The 19,434-nt window shown below is 39.6% G+C and overlaps 1 protein-coding gene across 1 annotated transcript; it reads left to right on the top strand.

Annotated features, from left to right (window-relative positions):
- The first annotated feature begins 1,398 nt into the window (after nt 1–1,398).
- On the top strand, nt 1,399–18,487 carry tmem39b (transmembrane protein 39B). Its single transcript, XM_088354945.1, has 9 exons — nt 1,399–1,554; nt 6,237–6,418; nt 6,491–6,710; nt 7,745–7,828; nt 11,098–11,252; nt 13,281–13,614; nt 14,621–14,808; nt 14,885–15,005; nt 18,117–18,487. The coding sequence occupies exons 2-9, from the start codon at nt 6,288–6,290 to the stop codon at nt 18,348–18,350; spliced, it is 1,467 nt and encodes a 488-aa protein (XP_088211071.1). The 5' UTR covers nt 1,399–1,554; nt 6,237–6,287; the 3' UTR covers nt 18,351–18,487.
- Nucleotides 18,488–19,434: the final 947 nt, after the last annotated feature.

Raw genomic sequence — 19,434 nt, 5'->3', positions numbered from 1 at the left:
GGGGGGCTGGAGCCCATCCCAGCCATCTCCGGGCAGTGGGCAGGGGACACCCTGAACTGGTTGCCAGCCAATCGCAGGGCACACAGAGACAGACATTGCATTCGCTCATTCACACCTAGGGACAATTTGGACCGGCCAATTCACCTGAAATGCATGTTTTTGGAACGTGGGAGGAAACCGGAGTGCCCGGAGGAAACCCACGCAAGCACGGGGAGAACATACAAACTCCGCACAGGAAGTCTGGAGCTGGATTTGAACCCACGACAGGTTCCCATGACATGAACTGTGCCGCACAAGCGCTAACCACTGCGCTGCCGTGCTGCCCGGGCGGAACAATTAATAAAATAAATACGAGTGAAAAATAATCTACACGAGTGCCAGTAGAACTTGAAAACATTGCACAAGGTTGCTACTGTAAACCCCTTCCGGTTTACAACGATACCTGTCAACCTGTACGTTTTTGCCGTACAAAGTACGTTTATTATGCATTTTAAGACGTGTACGACGTACAAGAAAATCTTTCTGGATGAATGCAAATTTGTCAATCATGGGTACCATCCGGTATTCACCAACTATGCCGAAACGGCAAACTAATCAAGTCAAACGAGTTCACCGCTGTAGCCTATATCTCAGTATCGTTTTTCTCGTTACAAACGAAGTGAGCGTTTAATGCTACTGTGCGCATGCGTCTGCCGCTGTAGTGCCTATTTTCGACTCCCCTGCAAAAAGGTGGTGTGGCTCTTTGACTCTCACAGTCAAAAATCTCAGCTCTTTGTGTCAAACTTGTTCGCCACCCCTGCTATATTATAAGCTTATTAAAACAATAGCATACACTACACGTCACACAAAACAAAAACAAACTTCCCCAGAGCCATCAGCCCCCTTAACACACACCGCACAAAAAACTGAAACTCTTGCAAACACACTACCTCATACAGATTAAAATTGTATTCATGGCTATGCTCACTTTGCACAATGTTGCCTATTTTGCACTACCACATATTGCACTAATACGATCCCAAAACTGTATGTCACACCCTGCATGCCCACACTCTCTTGTAGAAATACTATGTAAATTATAACCTTTATCTTCCTTGTTCCTGTATCTTTTTTGTTTTCTTTTATCCTCACTGTAAAATGTGAAACTAGAGTGCCACGTCCAATTTCGTTGTCACAATATGTTTAACCCATTTTGTAACAATGACAATAAAGGTATATTCTCTTCTAAACTACACAAATAAACACATTTGAAAAAAATATGGTGTAAGATTATTTATAAAATACGACAGTTTGTAAGGGCATGGAGCCGTGGAGGTTGACAGGTATGTACAACCCTGTACCTACACCTATGTAAATTATTGACGAACTGTCCCTTTAAATAAGTCCCCGCCCCTTCGCTTACTCACGTCCGCGCTCCTATGGACCAGCGGCTACTCGTACCACAACAATGAATGCGTTTGCGCATTTTCATGAAAAACACGCTAGTCTCGCAGCAGTTTCCCCCAATTAAGTGGAAATTAATGCCGCGGAGCAATATCTGACTCATATTTGCTGGTAGGCTTTCTTTGACTTGTTTATCGATACCATAGCAGAGTGCTAGCTAGCTAAATCCATGGACTCTTAGCAGGCCTTGGATCTTTGTATTTGATCGAGCATGCTCTTGGAGGAAAGACCCTCCCTTGTTCATCAGAGATCCCCCCACCTTATTTCATCTTCTGCCGCGTGGTTTTGACGAATATATACTATATGCTCGACTTTAAAACGATTTTTCTGGGGACGGACGTCGTGTTAGCGACGTTAGTTTATAAGAGATTGTAATGATGATTGTGGAGCAAGTGCGAAATATGTATAAGTTTGTGATATGTGCTTATCAGAATTGCAATCCTGATGACTACATACGTCGTTACTACAGTAGGGTAATAAATGTGTCTTTTACTATTCGTGCTTGTTTGGACCACACCTTTTGACTGATTTGCAACTGGTCTGACTTGAGGAACCCAACATTACACCTTCATTACTAGACGTGACTCAAATCAAATGTAAGGAAATGATTGTGCAGTTATATAATCCTGAACAATAATCCAATGTCGGGTAAAACCAAAACAACTTTAAATAATACCAGAATGAATATAATAGAATAAAATTGTCTTTATTGTCAAGTCATGTCATATTTATTTGTATAAATGGTAAATGGTCCGCATTTATATAGCGTTTTTCAAGTCAATGAAGACCTCCCAAAGCGCTTAAAATGTCCTTCACACTTACTCACACACACATTCACATCCCAAAAGTGGCCATGCAAGGCGCCGACCTGCTTATTGGGGGCATTAGGGATTCAGTGTCTTGCCCAAGGACACTTCGTCCTATAACACGGAAGAGCCGGGAATCAAACCTGCGATCGTTTGATCCCAAGACGACCGCTCCACCTCCTGAGCTAATGCCTCACTTAATCCCAAGAAATATCCTAAGGGCTGCACAGAAAGTGTGCCAAATTTGGTTAGATAAAAGTGTGTGACGGCTGACTATTCAGCCTGGCATTCTTGAAACCGTATTTTGTAAATTATCCTTACGTCAAAAGTTTGCAGTGCTTGGCGATCAGGGTCACAACCTCGCATCTCCCCATTGCAGCACTTTCATTTGACTCGCAGGGTTTCGTTTATTTCACTAGAACATTCAGAATACAGTAAAACAATTATTGGCCTAAGTATTTTTTATTTTTTAACAAACAGGCATTTGGGGTTATTTTTCTTCGTCCTCATGTGGGTTTTAGATCAGGAGATGGTTTAATGGTATTCTGTGCAGCCCTTTGAGACTGTTTGTGATAAAGAGCCATACAAATAAACATGATTTGTCTTGACACTTATATAAATGTTGTGAATCATTGAATGCAAGGAGATTAGACATGACATTCCAGAGTCAAACATGTAATAAAGACTTTGAAAAGAAGAATGATAAAAGTTTATTAGGATAAATGGCTTTGATTAAAAAATAAATAAATGGCTGTGCGACATTGGAGCATCAGCTGCGTTGATATGGTTGGCATTTCCTCTTTGGCAGGATCATTGGCACATGAGAATGGAAAACCGAAAGACAGGGTTTGCACATGTGCTTGAAATCCTTAAAAGTCTTGAATTTGGATGTTGTGTTTTCAATAATTGCAGAGTACTTGAATTTGAAGTGCTTGTTAATGCTTGAATTTTTTGCCCTGTTCCTCAACAAGTCTGCTTAGAAAAGACACCTACACCGATCTCTGATGGCTTTGCTTTACTATTGCATTTCTTTTTTTCCGATTATTAACTGCAGCAGCCATTAGTTTGTATGACATAATTGGAAATTACTTGAATTTGAAGTGCTTGTAAATGTTTGAAATTGTTGCCATGTTTCTCAACAAGTCTGCCTATTAAAGACTCCTACACTTCTCTCTGGTCGCTTTGCTTTGCCATTGCATTTCATATTTCCCTATTATTAACTGCTGCTGGCATTCATTTGTATGACATTTTCTTATGAAGTGTCAATGCCTCCTAAGAGTTACGCCCAAGAGGACAGGTGCATGTCATCTAAACAGAGCACTATGAAATGTGTATTAGTGCGATAATTACGTATCAATTATGGACTTTCGTGTTGAGCCATGGACCCACCCCGTAAGATATAAAACAAACATGTTGTTACACTATTTTGTATCAGGTTCACTTACCAGCCTTTTAGAAGATAAGCACACAAATGCCAGCCAGTTTTGAATTCAAAATCTAAAATAAGATGAGGGGCGCTGTGAAAATCATACGCTTGAGTGTAAAGTTGGGCATTCCTTCCATTTGATGGAGCATCAGACCCACCTCTAATCATAAAATATGTTTTTTGTTTCTAATGTTTCCTAGCCATCATGCCGGTTTCAGATCAGGGGATTTGGTAGTGGTTATCTGTCTTGCCCTTTGAGACTTTTTTTCAAGTCAAGTCATGCTTACTTGTATAGCTCTTAATCAAAAGGAGTCTCAAAGGGCTGCACAGACCACATATTATAGCAAGCTACAGACTGATATTACACTATCCCCTGATCTAAAACCTATATGAGGGCAAAGAAGAACTCTAAAACCCCCATCTTGAGGAATATGAATAAACCTTGAGAAGGGACCGCACATGAGGTAATCCCCCTTCCAGGATGAGAAGGCTGCAACAGATGTTGCAATAACAAACAATACAGAGATATTGTTCTTTATATATATATATATATATATATATATATATATATATGACAACTTATGATTTTTAAAATCGCAAGTAAATATATTGCAGGGGGGCAGCACGGCGGCGCAGTGGTTAGCGCTTGTGCGGCACAGTTCATGTCATGGGAACCTGTCGTGGGTTCAAATCCAGCTCCAGACTTCCTGTGTGGAGTTTGTCTGTTCTCCCCGTGCTTGCGTGGGTTTCCTCCGGGCACTCCGGTTTCCTCCCACGTTCCAAAAACATGCATTTCAGGTGAATTGGCCGGTCCAAATTGTCCATAGGTGTGAATGAGCGAATGAGTTGTCTGTCCTGTGTGCCCTGCGATTGGCTGGCAACCAGTTCAGGGTGTCCCCTGCCCACTGCCCGGAGATGTCTGGGATGGGCTCCAGCCCCCCCGCGACCCTAATGAGGATAAGCGGTACGGCTAATGAGATGAGATGAGATATATTGCAGGCAGCTGTTTTCACGAAAACAAAAGCATTCTAATTGGTAGTACTATTCCCCGAGATATGTCTTAGGGGTCCCCAAAGTAGATAGCCTGCGGACCGATTCTGAAAATGGCTCACCGGGAATGGATCATTGTGATATTGTAAAATAAAAGGGAGTGCACCTCTTCCCAAAAGCACTCGCCTTGTCTTTTCAGTGACACGGGTGAGTCGTCAAGTTAGAGGAGATAAATATCATCACTGTGGGTGAGATTGCAGTTAAGACCCATAGCTGCTGTCTCAATCAATGTCGACAAAACCTTTTAGTTGTTATTAAAGGTATTCTCAAAATAAATTTCTATTTTCCCAATAAAGCACAAAACGTGTGGTTTACCTGCCCACAATTATGTTAATATGTTGCAAAATGTTCTATGCGTCGGAAGAGTCGAGAAATTAATTCTTTAGGTTGACGCATCTGGCTTGTTTGCCGTAAGCTGTGATGTCATAGAAGGATCAAGCCACTTTTGGAATGGTGAATCCCACTGACAGTACATATAAGGGGAGCTCCAAAGCAGACAGCAATTGTAGTGAACCGTGATTGCATAGCGTTCATTTCTACTCGGATATAGGCGATTGTGTTTTGTTGTTTGTGTTTCGCTGTGTGTGTGTGTGTGTGTGCGTGTGTGTGTGTCGCACTTTGTATAATTGTGCCCGGCTAGATCTCCGTCGGGGCTGCCAAGGGCTTTCCTGTTTGGTTCGCTCCCGTTGGCGCTCGTTGGCTGCCAGCATGTGATGTTTGGCCGGCAAACCTGAGGTTAGCACTGGTTTGGCTATGTCTCTTGGTTTATTCCTGGCCAGATTCTCGGGTATTGCTTTAGCCGTTGCCACTTTTCATTGTTGATTCTAGGTTAGCTGCTCACCGTGTGTTTTTTGATTGGCTAGCCAGATATTAATGCCCGGTTTGCCTGTTCCTTGTTTGTTTATTCTCGGCTGGCTTTGTTTTTGTTGTTGGCGCTGTTAGTGCTTTTTGTTGTGGATTCCCGCTTAGCCTTGCTGTTCATCGCGTGTGTTTTGATGGGCTAGCGTTTACCTTGGTTTGTTAATTCCTGGCTGGCTTTGCATTTGTTGCCTGTTTTTTTTGTCTTATCCAACCTTTCGTTTTTGCGCGGAGGCAGACTTTGTTGATTGTCCCAGTTAGACCCCTGTTGACAGCTCTCCGTGTGTTATTTTTTTGAGTTAGCTAATTTTTGTCCGCTCGCCCCTCGCCTCGGTTGTACCATTACTGCGTCTAGGCATTCTCCACAATAACCTCACTTAAAACAGTCTTGGGCTAATTAACACGTAAAACAATATGGCGACTGGCTTGCTAAAGTGTTGGTGTTCCTCTGATCATGTTTCATTTCAGGATGACAGACAGGACATGCTGTCTTTAAAATACATTATTTCCAAAAATAATTGGAACATATTGATGAAAAGTATGAATATATGTTGTATCCAAAAGCCATAAACTATTCCTAATATGTCTAAAAATGTTGGATCCATTTAAAGGTTATACAACTACGTTACTAGACTTGATCATTATTTCAACAGGTCTTATAGCGAGGAGAGAATCCCCTTCGGAGTGAGCTGTGGGTGTGTGTAATGGCAGGAGGGAGGCGAGGGGCAAACCGCACCTCTTACTGTAGACCTCCACTTGGCAGTGAACCGGGCTCAGTAAGCAATGGCAACCACTCCACCAGCTCCCCAGTCACTGGGGTGCGGTCTCGCACGAGGTTAGTGGGAATATTTAACCTACAAAAAAGGAATTTGAGGTCTCACGCATCCTTACTTCCATGTTTCTGCAGGAGCGGGACAGGAGCATGCATGTCCAGCCCTCCCCTTGCTGCACAGACGGTGGTGCCCTTGAAGCACAGCAAGATCCCGGAGTTGCCCGTGGATCACAACGTGCTTTTTGAGCTGCACCTTTTCTTCTGTCACCTCATCGCCCTTTTTGTCCACTATGTCAACATTTACAAGACGGTATGGTGGTACCCGCCATCACATCCTCCCTCACACACTTCACTGGTGAGGACTTAACTTAACATCCTACAACCAGTATCAGTGTTTCCCATAAAATTTTGTGAGACCCTAGTGGGTGTACTGTCTTGCGGTTTCCGGGGGGATCCTCCACCGGAAGATAATTGGGTACATTTTAAATTAAAACGCATTAATCTGGTGGATTTCTATAGCAAAATTAAGAAGCTCGATCTTTGATGAATGTTTGCCCTTGTTAACTATTAAATTATATATACATTAGTTGTGAAAGGCAACGAGACAGCAAGCAAGTCACATAATAAACAAATCTAGTGTTTAATGTTAAGAAAAATCTGCTTGTCAACTACTTAGTCAAATGATAACTTGTGTTGTTTCAATGCCACTGGTGTACTATATAAAGGTTTGGTATTGGCGAGTAAACCGACCAAATCACCTTTATGAGTTTTAAATGTAATTAAATGTCTCATCTCATCTCATCTCATTATCCGTACCGCTTATCCTCATTAGGGTCGCGGGGGGGCTGGAGCCCGTAATCCTTTTTAATTTGGTAAATTACATTATCAGTACCGCTGCTTTTTGGATTGCTGCTATGACCGGGGTTATTGTAATGCACAACCTAGGAACTACATTTGGGGCCCGTGTCCACCAAAGCTTTTTCTTGCTCTGAGTCAATGTCACATTTTACTCGGCCGTCTAATCACAGTGCAGGCGGGGTGGAACAAACACTGCAACAACCAAATGTTATCTTTGCATGTGTCGGGGAGAGACAGACTGACCGAGATTTCTTCTGGCTTACAGACATACGTGGTACAGATACATAACCATGGTGTTTTAATTTTTGCAATAAGAAATCTCGAGGTTATTTTAAATAACTTAACATTTATATATATTTAAAAAATATTGCTATATTTTTTGATAATAAAAGTTGATTGGACTATGATAGATCAATTAAACCTTGGAGGTCCGCCAGAATCTTTCTATGTATTGGAAACACTAAGGATGATTATTTAAATATACATGTCCAAGTGGCACTGTTATCATTAAATGTTCCTGTTGTTTTACAGAACTTCCACCTGATAGATTATAACATGCTCGTATTTATAATCATCATTCTGGCTCGGAGGTTAATCGCAGCAATTGTCAAAGAGGTAAGGGTTTTGTTTTTTTCAAGTTTGCAGTTCACTCAAACTTTCGGGAGAAGCAAAAAATATAAGACACATCTCTAGCTGGTTCATACATTGATCCGAAATCTGGATCATTTGTAGTCTGAATAGTCACAAAGAGCATTCAATTTAAATTGGGTTGAATATTGCACTTGCAGTTTAGGCGAGTCTCCAACCTTTACTATGTAAATATATATTTTCCTATTTATCACGACATTCTTTCATCTGATTTTATCTGTCATGTCTAATCTTGTTGCAAACAATGACATTCAAGACTATTCTTTTAGATTTGATTTAGGAGTTTTAGAAGAGATGGGTTGAACCCACATGACAAAGTCAAGTCATATTTATTTCTATAGCCCTTTATCACAAAAAGTCTCAATGGGCTGGACAGAATACAACAACGCCAAAAATTCTAGTAAATATATTATCAACTATGTAAAATATTTTTGTGGGAACGGAAATATTTTCAGCAAAATACGGAAAGAGTAAATATGTAACTTGGTTTAAATAGAATCTAAATGACAAATGTTATTATATCAACGATAATAATATTGTCATGTAAAGTTCATACTCAGGTAAAAAACTAAATGGGATCTAAATAGCTAGCTAAAGGAGTGAAAGCCATCTAAATAGCCAGACCGAAAGCTAGATGGCTGGGGATTACACGAAAAAGGAAAATGCTGTAAAGAGAAAACAGCATAAGGCAGGGGACGCTGTATCCTGGGGTCTACTGTAAATCTCTACTGTAATTGGTTCACCCTGTGTTAGAAATTTTATTTGAATTTATTTATTTGAATTTAGGCGGAAGTGTAGTGGTAGTTGAGGTTTTTGCACAAAAACAAATACACAGAAAAAACCAAAAATGATGTCTATAGAAAGCTGGGAGGCCATTAAACTTTTTGATTGGTTGTAAGTATTGACTTATTTTGCAGGAAATACAACAAACTAAATTCTTGTTTATGGGTTTTATAAAGCAAATGAGAAAAAAATCTTCGCTTTTTAAAAGCTAGCTATCTGGCTACTTTGTTAGCTTTGTAGCGAGCTATTTTCCTCAATTTTAGCTATTTGGCAAGCTATTTACCTAGCTTTTTGATGTTTTTTTGCTTGTTGTCTAGCTAACATTTTCTTTTTTTTTTTGCTAGTTATCTAGCTAAATATTGTCCTCCTTTTTAGCTAGCCATTTAGCTTTCGGTCTGGCTATTTAGGCAGCTTTGCTACCATTGCCCTCTCAAGCGCTTTGACCGGCAAACCTGCCATTTTCTCTAAAATTGTAAACTCAATGTCGTCAAAGTCATAAAAAATTAATACATAATCAACATATCAAGAAATGTTAACTTAATCAATAACATAGTAGCATAACTTATTAGTCATAATAATAATAATGATTAAGAATTCAGAAATGCATATAAAACTGGGTGTCGTTTGTGCTTATAAGTAACAAAATATAGCTCTAAGGTTAAAGGTTGGAGACCCCTGCCATACAGCGACATCTGGTGCTCAAATAATACACATTGACCCTTTAAACTCATTAATTACAGGAGCTATGCACATCAGTGTTTCAATTTCTGTTATCAAATGCAAATAAGTAGTAATTTGGCAATGCTTACTTATGTTAAGGTTTTATCAACATAATCTGTTTATTATATACTAACATTTTACTGCTTTTATTCAACTGCAATCCCAGTTTTTATGTTTTGAGTGTGTCCTTGATTTTGTGTGTGGGATTAGAAAAGGAACAATAACACAATTATTGTTGCAATTTGAAAACAATGTATCGTAATTTCCGGACGACAAGCCGCTATTTTTTCGCAACATTTTAAACACTGTGGCTTAAACCACAGTGCGGTTTATTTTTCTTTTCTTTTAGACCAATAAAATGAATGAATAGTTTACAGATGTCCAATAAAATTGTATGGTTAATCACAACTTCTGTTATTGTAAATAATTCAAGTTTGCGGGGGCCACTTTTGGGAGGAAAATGGCACGGCATTGGTGCCGCCAAAATGATCATACAATTTTGCTTATTTTGGCGAATTCCTCATGTTCGCAGGCGACGGGGGAAAACAAAACTAGAAATACAAACCATTGTGGTGGTGTCTTAACACATTTGTGACGCCCTTCTAGAGGAGAAATTAGTTGTTTTTTTCCAATATTATTCGGATAATATATAACTATAGCAAAACAAGGGGTTTGATTGTACTTTATTTAACATTGACTTTGTACTTACGGGATTTTAACTTTTTCACCACCTGGAATTCAGACTTTAGTTTGTACATATGATTTGAACAGCAGTGGAAGTTATCTGTCAGGTCGCTGTAGTTTCCTTTAATCCTCAAGGGACGATGACAAGCAAATAAATTTTGTCTGTCACCGCAGCAACCACTGTTGACAACAACACAAAAACCTTGTCTGTGTTGCAATCTGGTACTATTCTCCACAGTGTGGTTGCCCGGGCTCTGTTGTCTTGAAATATTGGGTTCACATTTAACGTGACGCTGTCCATATGCAAGTTTTTCTTCGGCGTAGTAGTAAATATGTATGATACTCTAAATACAAAATACTGTTGTGACGTCTGAAAACATTTATTATACCCATCTATCAGAGAAACCAGTCAATATTTCCTGTCTTTAATTCATACATCCAAAATTTAACAGCAGTGGAAGTTATTTATCAATAACGCCTGTTTCTGCATGATCTTAGTCATTGTCAGGTCCCTGGAGTTTCCTTGAATCCTCAAAAAACGATGACTAGAAAATGCAATTTTGTCTCTTACTGTGGCAACCACCATTGACAACAGCACAAAATCTGCGTCTGTGTTGCAGTCTGGTGCTATTCTCCACAGAATGATTTTCCTGGCACTGTTGTCTAAAAATAGTGGCTTCACATTTTATGCGACATGGCCGTCATTCCAGTTCTCTTTCAGCGTATTTGCAAACGTGTGCTCGTTTTTATAATCGCTCCAGTAGTCTCCATCTTGATTGGTCACATGATCCTTAAACACTGGGCGTAAACAATTTGCATTCGTACGAATACGGGTTCACTTTTGCAAAGACACACTGGCTTAAAATCCAGAGTGGCTTGTAACCCAGACAAATTTGGGTTTCATTCTTAAATTTGAGCTTGCGTCTTTTACTCAGGTGCGCTCTGTAATCCGGAATTAACGCTACTTGCTGTCCGATTTTGATATTATTAGTTTGTTGCATAGTGTGATTAAATATGAAGGTTCTCCTCATCTTTTGCCCCTCCTGCAGGCATCACAGAGTGGGAAGCTATCATTTCCTCACTCCATCTTCTTAGTGATCATGAGGTTTGCTGTGCTCACGCTGACAGGCTGGAGTCTGTGCCGCTCTCTCATTTACTTGTTCCGAAGCTACTCGGTGCTAAGCCTGCTCTTCCTTTGCTACCCGTGAGTAACATTACGTATGTCTCTTTGAAGGAACTTTGTACCTTAAGCTTTAGAGCGTGTTTGCAGGCACACTCAATCGATTGCTGACGTCTTGTTTTTGTCACCACGCAACTTTGTGAGTTAAGATCACGAGCGTTGCCGCGCTTTTATCACTTGAGAGTGTTTTCTTTTGGAAATAAGAGCTTCTTCGATTCCTCACAAGTGCATTTTAGTTGTTTGTAGTTTCATTTCTTTACCGCTCTGCTGATGAGACACAATTATTGTCATGTTTTTATAACTGAGGCAATTAAAGTTGAAAGGTTACTTGTCACAGACAGTTTTCGGACACAAAATTATTATTAGATTTATACTATACTATACTATACTATAGCAATACACTACGAGTTTACATTGGTCACATAAAAATGCATACACCCCACAACAAACATATTCATAAAACATGCCATCCATCCGTCCATTTGTCAATGCATCCACGCATCCCTTTGAATTTTGTCAAGGTGAGATGTCCATCCTTCATCCATTTGTCAATTTAACTGCAAAACAATCAATCCCGTAATAATTGTATTTTTCTTACTGAACAGTGAAAAAATAGGATGCCATCTTAACTTTCCTATAGAAACTGTGTTGGCCTCCTTGTAGCCGGCCAAATTTTGAAGTAATTGGTGTAAATGAGGACATTTAAATCGCTTCATTTCATCTTTCTGAGCTTTAGCTTGACAATGGCAAAGCAGTCAACCAGTGAAATAGACACTCTGCCTAGTTGAGTGGATACTCACTTGTAAATGGGAGCTGACAGCTTGTATGTTGTACAGAGATACAAGAATGCATTGTTTTGTTTATGTCCTTTGCAATTTTCTGTTTCTTTCGCTGCACCTTTATCTTGAACTCTACACATTTTAGACCGCATGTAATTTGTTGTCCTGTCCTTCAGTTTCCTTCAAAAATTCACTTATATGCAGTTGTGCTCCAACTCTGAAGGCAGGTCAATTATTAAACTATTGATTTGCACCTATCTTGAGGTGTATTTAAGCATATTAAAACCAATTTGTGTTGATATTCATTGATTGGCTTCTGCAATAAAAAAAAGATCTGTTTTCCGATTTTTTTCCCACTTCAACTTTTTTTGTCATTTTACTGTTTATTGTTTTTCTAGATTACAGATTTCCTTTTTTTGTTTTCCTTGTTTTTGTATACGTGTTTGTCTTTCTGTCGGTCACCCCTCTTGAGGGATATGACCAAGGTAAAAAGATATATAGATAGATAGATAGATAGATAGATATATTACAGACGCTCCCCTACTTACGACCATTCGACTTACGTAAAACGGTAGATACGAACATTTTTTTCAGGATGTCAAAATGTCTGGAGATTGCTGTAAGTTAGTTTGTTAGTTTGTAAGTAGTTTTTATTGTGTGCACCTTTTTCTGAGTAGAGGAGGGTACTGTAGTGCTTCTTTGCGCCGCTACCGGCATGTGGTGGTGCCTTGAGAGGTCACCCAGCAGCCAACCCTTAGAAGAAATCCGGCTTTTACTTCCTAATTCGTGTGTAAACATATCTCCAACACGCTAAGAATTTACATTTTTTATTGTTTAATATCTCGTGCATCCATTCAATAAGGTTGGTGTAAAGTGTAAAGAGGAGGCGAGCCCTTTCATTTGAAATGAAAGTGGAATATAAAAGCCTGATGCTGTTGAGAAAATGGTTGGATCGCTTTTTTTTCTGCAACTTTTTACCACGGAGGAGAAAATAGCTTAGCTTTTGAAGCCCATCTTCCAAAAGTAAGTTAAACTTAACTTTATTTATCCTCATAAAGCATATTATTTTATGAAATGTGTATTTTTTTAGTTCAAAACAATACAGGTTACTTATACAAGCCTTAAACATACTTGTATGAACCTTAAACATGCAAAATAATGCACTGAAGCAACAAATTCAACTTACGATCGTTCGTAGGTAGGGCAGTGTCTGTAACTTGATCTTGATAAGGGTTTTTCAAAAATATATTTTAATGACTACCTTTTTTGACAGATTTGGGATGTATATCCCTTTCTTCCGGTTGAGCTTCGACATCCGACGCGCAGGCCCCCTCGCTCCCATCGCCAGCATCGGTTCCAAAGAAGTGGGCGGGGTGAGCCGGGTGCGGGACTACCTGACGGTTTTGAAGGAAAGCTGGAAGCAGCACACCAGCCAGCTCTACGGCGTCCAGATCATGCCAACGCACGCCTGCTGCCTTTCTCCGGATTTGATCCGAAAAGAGGTGGAGTTCCTCAAGATGGACTTCAACTGGAGAATGAAGGAGGTCCTGCTCAGCTCCATGCTGAGCGCTTACTACGTGGCCTTTGTACCTGTCTGGTTTGTCAAGGTGAGATGTTTACAGATGTTTCATATACATGGTTTTAAAATGTACTTTTATACCTTTTAGGTAATGCAAAATTAAAAGTAATTGAAAGTTTTTGTGTGATGTCAACGTGGGCTGCAACTAACAACTATTTGAATAGTCGACTAGTCACCGTCGATTGAAACAATTGGGTGAATAATCAGATTATTATTATTTTTTTCTTAAATTTCGCATTAAATTGAATTGTGTGGCAAATGATAATAAACACATCAACAATTGGTACAATGAGAAATACATATTTTATTGAACATACTGGAGAGTTGGACAAAAATGTAATAAAAATGCCCTATTTAAATCCAATTAGGCACAGTGCTCGTTCAGTAGAGACCTAGATCCATAAATAAACCCCCATCCATTTTTTAGGGACAGGCAAATAGATAATGAACTAAAGTCAAGTAAACCAAGCACATACTCATTAGCAGCAGTAGAACAGTAAATAAAACTACTACTATTTGCATTTTGTGGAGAACATTTAATGGTTAACGGACTGCATCCATTTAATTTAAAATATGTTTGCTTGGCACAGTTTGGCATAACGCTTAATCACTCATTTTTAGCGAAAAATGCATATAAAATGTGAACTTTATGTAATCAAAACCGAGGCGAGTCAGACTCCGTTTCATTCAACTGTCCGAGTTTTTCTCTTCATATATTTGTGCGTCACACGGATCTACCTCCATCATATGCAAGTCTGCTTTGCAAACTTTTCAAGTGGTCTTTCAATTGGCTGGTTTCAGGCTAAAATGCTCCCAAGCTATAGGAGTTTTGGTACGCCTAGTTGATGTTGACGCCATTTCTGTATGCTTGTTACCAGTCGAGACAGACGCTATAGGCGACTCTCAGCAGAGATTATATTCATGCAGGGATGCCTCACTCAGTTTGAAGAATCTGTCTCGCGACCTTTTCTACTATCAATTTTTGTCGACAACTGCAAACCATTGCACCCCTATCCCTTTCATTTGTTTTTCAGAGCACACAATATGTGGACAAACGCTGGTCTTGCGAGCTCTTCATCCTGGTATCGGTCAGCACGGCCGTCATCCTCATGAGACACTTTTTGCCACCACGCTACTGTGACTTGCTCCACAAAGCTGCAGCACATTTGGGCTGCTGGCAGAAAGTGGACCCGTCCCTCTGTTCCAATGTCCTCCAGCATTTGTACGTAGCGCTCACGCTCAATAGCTGCAGGCGACAAATCGTTTTGGAAAAACGTTTCTGTTTTGTTTGCTCTCAGGTGGACGGAAGAGTACATGTGGCCACAGGGAGTCCAGGTCAAGCATAATAAGAATGTCTACAAAGCCACAGGCCACTACAACGTTGCAGTACCATCGGATGTATCCCATTATCGCTTCTATGTGAGTAGCTCGAGCGTATCGGCTGTTGTTTTCTGCATTTGGGGTAGTATCGATCCGATCCAAGTCAATACACAGTGGTATCGATCCGCTAATTTTTGCTTGGAAATCTCTATCATTGAAAAATGTATCTCTCCCTCTTGAGTTAGCTAACAGTTAATTAACACTATAAAATATATAAGAAATCATATTACATCTGTTTTTTATCTTATTGCCTTAACTCATCTTGAATTAATCTTGTATTTTTATCTTTTTCAATATTCTTTTATGTATAGTTTCTTAGATTTTTTTACACTGGCAAATTGGACAGTCAAGTAAGAATTTCATTGTGCAGAGAAACGTGGTTCTTTACTGTGCATATGACAATAAACACTTTGAATTTTTGAACAAAAGCCAAAAGAGTCCAAATAAAAAAGCAGCAATGTACCCTAAATACAAATATACTAATGTCAACTATACATTCTATAGCATATTTTGAAAATATAGTAAAAAAGTGCAAATAGTGTAAACCTTACAATTCAAAAACTTTTAACAGTATAAAAAAAAATTTACTTGTTATTTTAACTGTTACAGAGTAGAGTCAAGAGAGTCAAACCAGAAAATCAGCAATATAACTAACGAACTAGCCCATTTGCCTTTGTTGCCATAGTGACAACGAATGTACAGATTTTTGTTCAGGAACAGTAATGTGTTTACATTTTTGGTTGCAGCTTGTTGCTCTCTGTATGCTAATACTCTCAGTAGTTGAAATAAAACATTCAAAGCAATACTCTCTGCTTTACTGATAATATAAAGCAAAACAGGGTTTCATTTAAAGTATTTAAATCAGCTACCCTTACACCAAAATAACTAAAATGTTTATTAACACTTTATTAACATTTCCCATATGTACAGTTTCTCCACATGAGTTGAGTCAACTGTCTCATCCATGAATGTGCACAGCCTTAAGTGGACACTAGAGCCAAATCGATTTACTTTACTTAAAATGTTTTAAATTAGGTTTTACAAGAGCTGTATATACTTGCCATTTTATTATTATTATCAAATAACATTTGGTTCAATTTAATTGAGTGTTACGTAATAGCTACTATGGCCAAGAATAATCTTTCTGAGTGTAGGGTAAACTTTTTCACGTGTTTTTGAAAATCCTGTTTGCCACTGTCATATTTAGCTTCTAAAAAGGGTGCCTAGCTTCGGCCCTCTCTTCTGCCTGACAAGCAAGATGCAGCAGCAGGACAGGTAAGGAGAGGTGATGCCTCTCAGTCATGCAAACAGGCATAAACTTCATAAGTGGCCGAGTGGAGGACTAAGCTATCAACATACAGTGAAGACTAAGTATTTGAATACCCTGCTATTTTGCTGTTTCTCCCACTTATAAATCATGCAGGGGTCTGAAGTTTTCATCACAGGTGCAAGTCCACTGTGAGAGAGATAAACTAAAGAGAAAAATCCGTAAATCACAATGCATGATTTTTTAACAATTTATTTGTGAGATACAGCTGCAAATAAATATTTGAACGCCTGAGAAAATGAATGTTAGTATTTGGTACAGTAGCCTTTGTTTGCTATTACAGAGGTCAAACGTTTCCTGCAGTCTTTCAGCAGGATTGCACACACTTCAGGGGTGATCCTGACCCACTCCTCCACACAGATCTTCTCTGGATAGGTCAGGTTTCTGGGCTGTTCCTGAGAAACACTGAGTCAGAGCTCCCTCCAAAGATTTTCGATTGGGTTTAGGTCTGGAAACAGGCTGGGCTATGCTAGAACCTTCATATGCTTCTTACAGAGTCACTTTTTGGTTTTCCTGGTTGTGTGCTTCGGGTCTTTGTCGTGTTGGAAGACCTAGCTACGACCCATCTCCAATGCTCTGACTTAGGGAAGAAGGTTGTTCCCCAAAATCTCACTATATACGGCCCCAGTCATCCTCTCTTGAATGCAGTGCACTCGTCCTGTCCCATGTGCAGAAAAACACCCCCAAAGCATGATACTACCACCCCCATGCTTTACTGTAGGGGTAGTGTTCTTCAGATTGTACTCTTCATTCTTTTTCTTCCAAACACACTTTGTGGAATTATGACCAAAAAGTTCTACTTTGGCCTAATCTGACCACAAAACTTTCTCCCATGACTCATCTGTATCATCTAAATGGTCATATGCAAGCTTAAGCTGGGCCTTGACATGTGCTGGTTTAAGCAGGGAACCTTTTGTCCCATGCGTGATTTCAAGTCATGACATCTTAGTGTATTATCTACAGTAACCTTGGAAACAGTGGTCCCAGCTCTTTTCAGGTCATTGACCAACTCCTGTCGTGTAGTTCCGGGCTGATTCCTCACCCTTCTTAGAATCATTGAGACGCCACTAGGTGATAGCTTGCATGGGGCTCCACTCCGATTGAGATTGACCGTCATGTTTAGCTTCTTCCATTTTCTCACGATTGCTCCAACAGTGGACCTTTTTTCACTAAGCTGCTTGGCAATTGCTTCGTAGCACCTTCCAGCCTTGTGGTGGTGTACAATTTTGTCTCTGGTGTCTTCGGACAGCTCTTTGGTCTTTGCCATGTTACAAGGCTTACTGATTGTATGGGTTGGACAGGTGTCTTAATGCAGCTAACGACCTCAAACAGGTGAATCTGATTCAGGATGATTACATAGAGTGCAGGTGGACTTCTAATCGGCTGATTAACAGGTCTTTCAGGGTCAGAATTATAGACTATACACAGGTGTTCAAATTTGAATTTGCAGCTGTATCACACAAATAAATCGTTAAAAAAATCATTCATTGTGATTTCTGGATTTTTCTTTTTAGTTTATCTCTCGCACAGTGGACATGCACCTACGATGAAAATTTAAGACCCCTCCATGATTTCTAGCAACATAATAGGGTGTTCAAATACTTGTTTTCTTCACTGTATATAAGCGGCACTTTGAGGAAATTGGTGGAGTGGTGAAATATAGATCTCAGGACAATAGTAGTCAATATCCAAGTACCTGCTTGGTATCCGTAATATCGATATCTGGATCGATCTGCTCATCCCTATTCTGCATTGGTGTTTTTTTATGAGAGCTGTCGTGGCTTTGCCTCACAATGGACCTGTGTTGTCTTTTCCACCCGCAGTTCTTTTTCAACAAGCCGCTTCGAATATTGAACATCCTCATCATCCTGGAAGGCACCATGATTTTTTACCAACTCTACTCGTTGATATGCTCGGAAAAGTGGCATCAGACCATCTCGCTGGCACTCATCCTCTTCAGCAACTATTATGCCTTCTTCAAGCTTCTGAGGGACAGAATCGTTTTAGGGAAAGCCTACGCGTACTCAAACAGCCCGACAGACCAGAAGGTCAGTTAGGTCAACGTTATTGTCGGGGATCGCTCAAGAAAAAAAGGCTCAAGAGCGATGTATTTTTTCTACAAATTGCATTTGTGTCATGCTTCTGTTCTGCTCTGTCAAAATAAAACACAATATTTTTGTATTACTTGAAATGGTGTCTGGTGTGAATGCGTCTTTTTTTTGGAAGATATTTTTTTTAATCGCCTGTTGTCTTCAAAACAGTGGTGTGCATCTTGGTAGCAGGGTGAATAAAAATTGTTTCCAGCTGATGTGACCATGTCTAAAAGCCCCAATGTGTTATATTTGGCAACTAGATGGCGCTGTGTTGTCTGGTACAAGCGAGGGCTAGTGATAAACGGCAGAGTGTGGTAGTAGGATGCGGGAAGAACATGGCGCCGATTCAAGTGGGATTTTACGGTGAAAAACAAATACAAATTTCTCGATCTATGATTTTTTTTTAAGATAAAAATTAACATTGGTGTGATAGTTCATGTATTTTTTACCAGTTTTGTGTACTAGTGGGAGGCACTAATTCGTGAAGCGTTACTCGTTTTTTATTCTATAGATTATAAATGAGCTTTGTTTTATGTTGACTATCTTTGTATTATTTGTTATTGCAACATCCATTGCAGCCTGGTCATCCTGGAAGGGGGATTACCACATGTGCAGTCCCTTCTCAAGGTTTCTTCAGTTTCCTCAAGATGAGGCTGTTGAGTTTTTTGTAGCCCTCATGTAGGTTTTAGATCAGGGGATGGTGTAATAATAGTCTGTGGTTTGCAATAATCTGTGGTCTGTGCAGCCCTTTGAGACTGCTTGTGATAAAGGGCTATCTATACAAATAAATATGACATCTAAAAAGCAATATAGAAACAAGTATAGCAAAAAACAGCAGCCCTCGGGATTGTGGAAATTCAAAGAACTGCAACATAATTGGCCAATAGTGACAATAATGTAAACTGTTCATGCCCACTGATCATGGCTAATATGGGCTCCGGCACCCCTGCGACCCTACTCGGGACATAATGGATATATATATATATATATATATATATATATATATATATATATATATATATATATATATATATCCTTGTCGCTTCTC

Source organism: Urocampus carinirostris, chromosome 15 (assembly GCF_059441175.1).
Source record: "Urocampus carinirostris isolate Australia breed hairy pipefish chromosome 15, RoL_Ucar_1.0, whole genome shotgun sequence".
Taxonomy (NCBI): Eukaryota; Metazoa; Chordata; class Actinopteri; order Syngnathiformes; family Syngnathidae; genus Urocampus; species Urocampus carinirostris.
This window is presented reverse-complemented; position numbering and strand designations above follow the sequence as displayed.

What these genes read in the sequence shown, in the direction of transcription:
- tmem39b (XM_088354945.1), top strand. Translation starts at nt 6,288, where the DNA reads ATGGCAGGAGGGAGGCGAGGGGCAAACCGCACCTCTTACTGTAGACCT. An exon ending in GGGGTGCGGTCTCGCACGAG is followed by an intron (nt 6,419 to 6,490) that starts GTTAGTGGGAAT and finishes ATGTTTCTGCAG; the next exon opens with GAGCGGGACAGGAGCATGCA. An exon ending in TCGCAGCAATTGTCAAAGAG is followed by an intron (nt 7,829 to 11,097) that starts GTAAGGGTTTTG and finishes CCCCTCCTGCAG; the next exon opens with GCATCACAGAGTGGGAAGCT.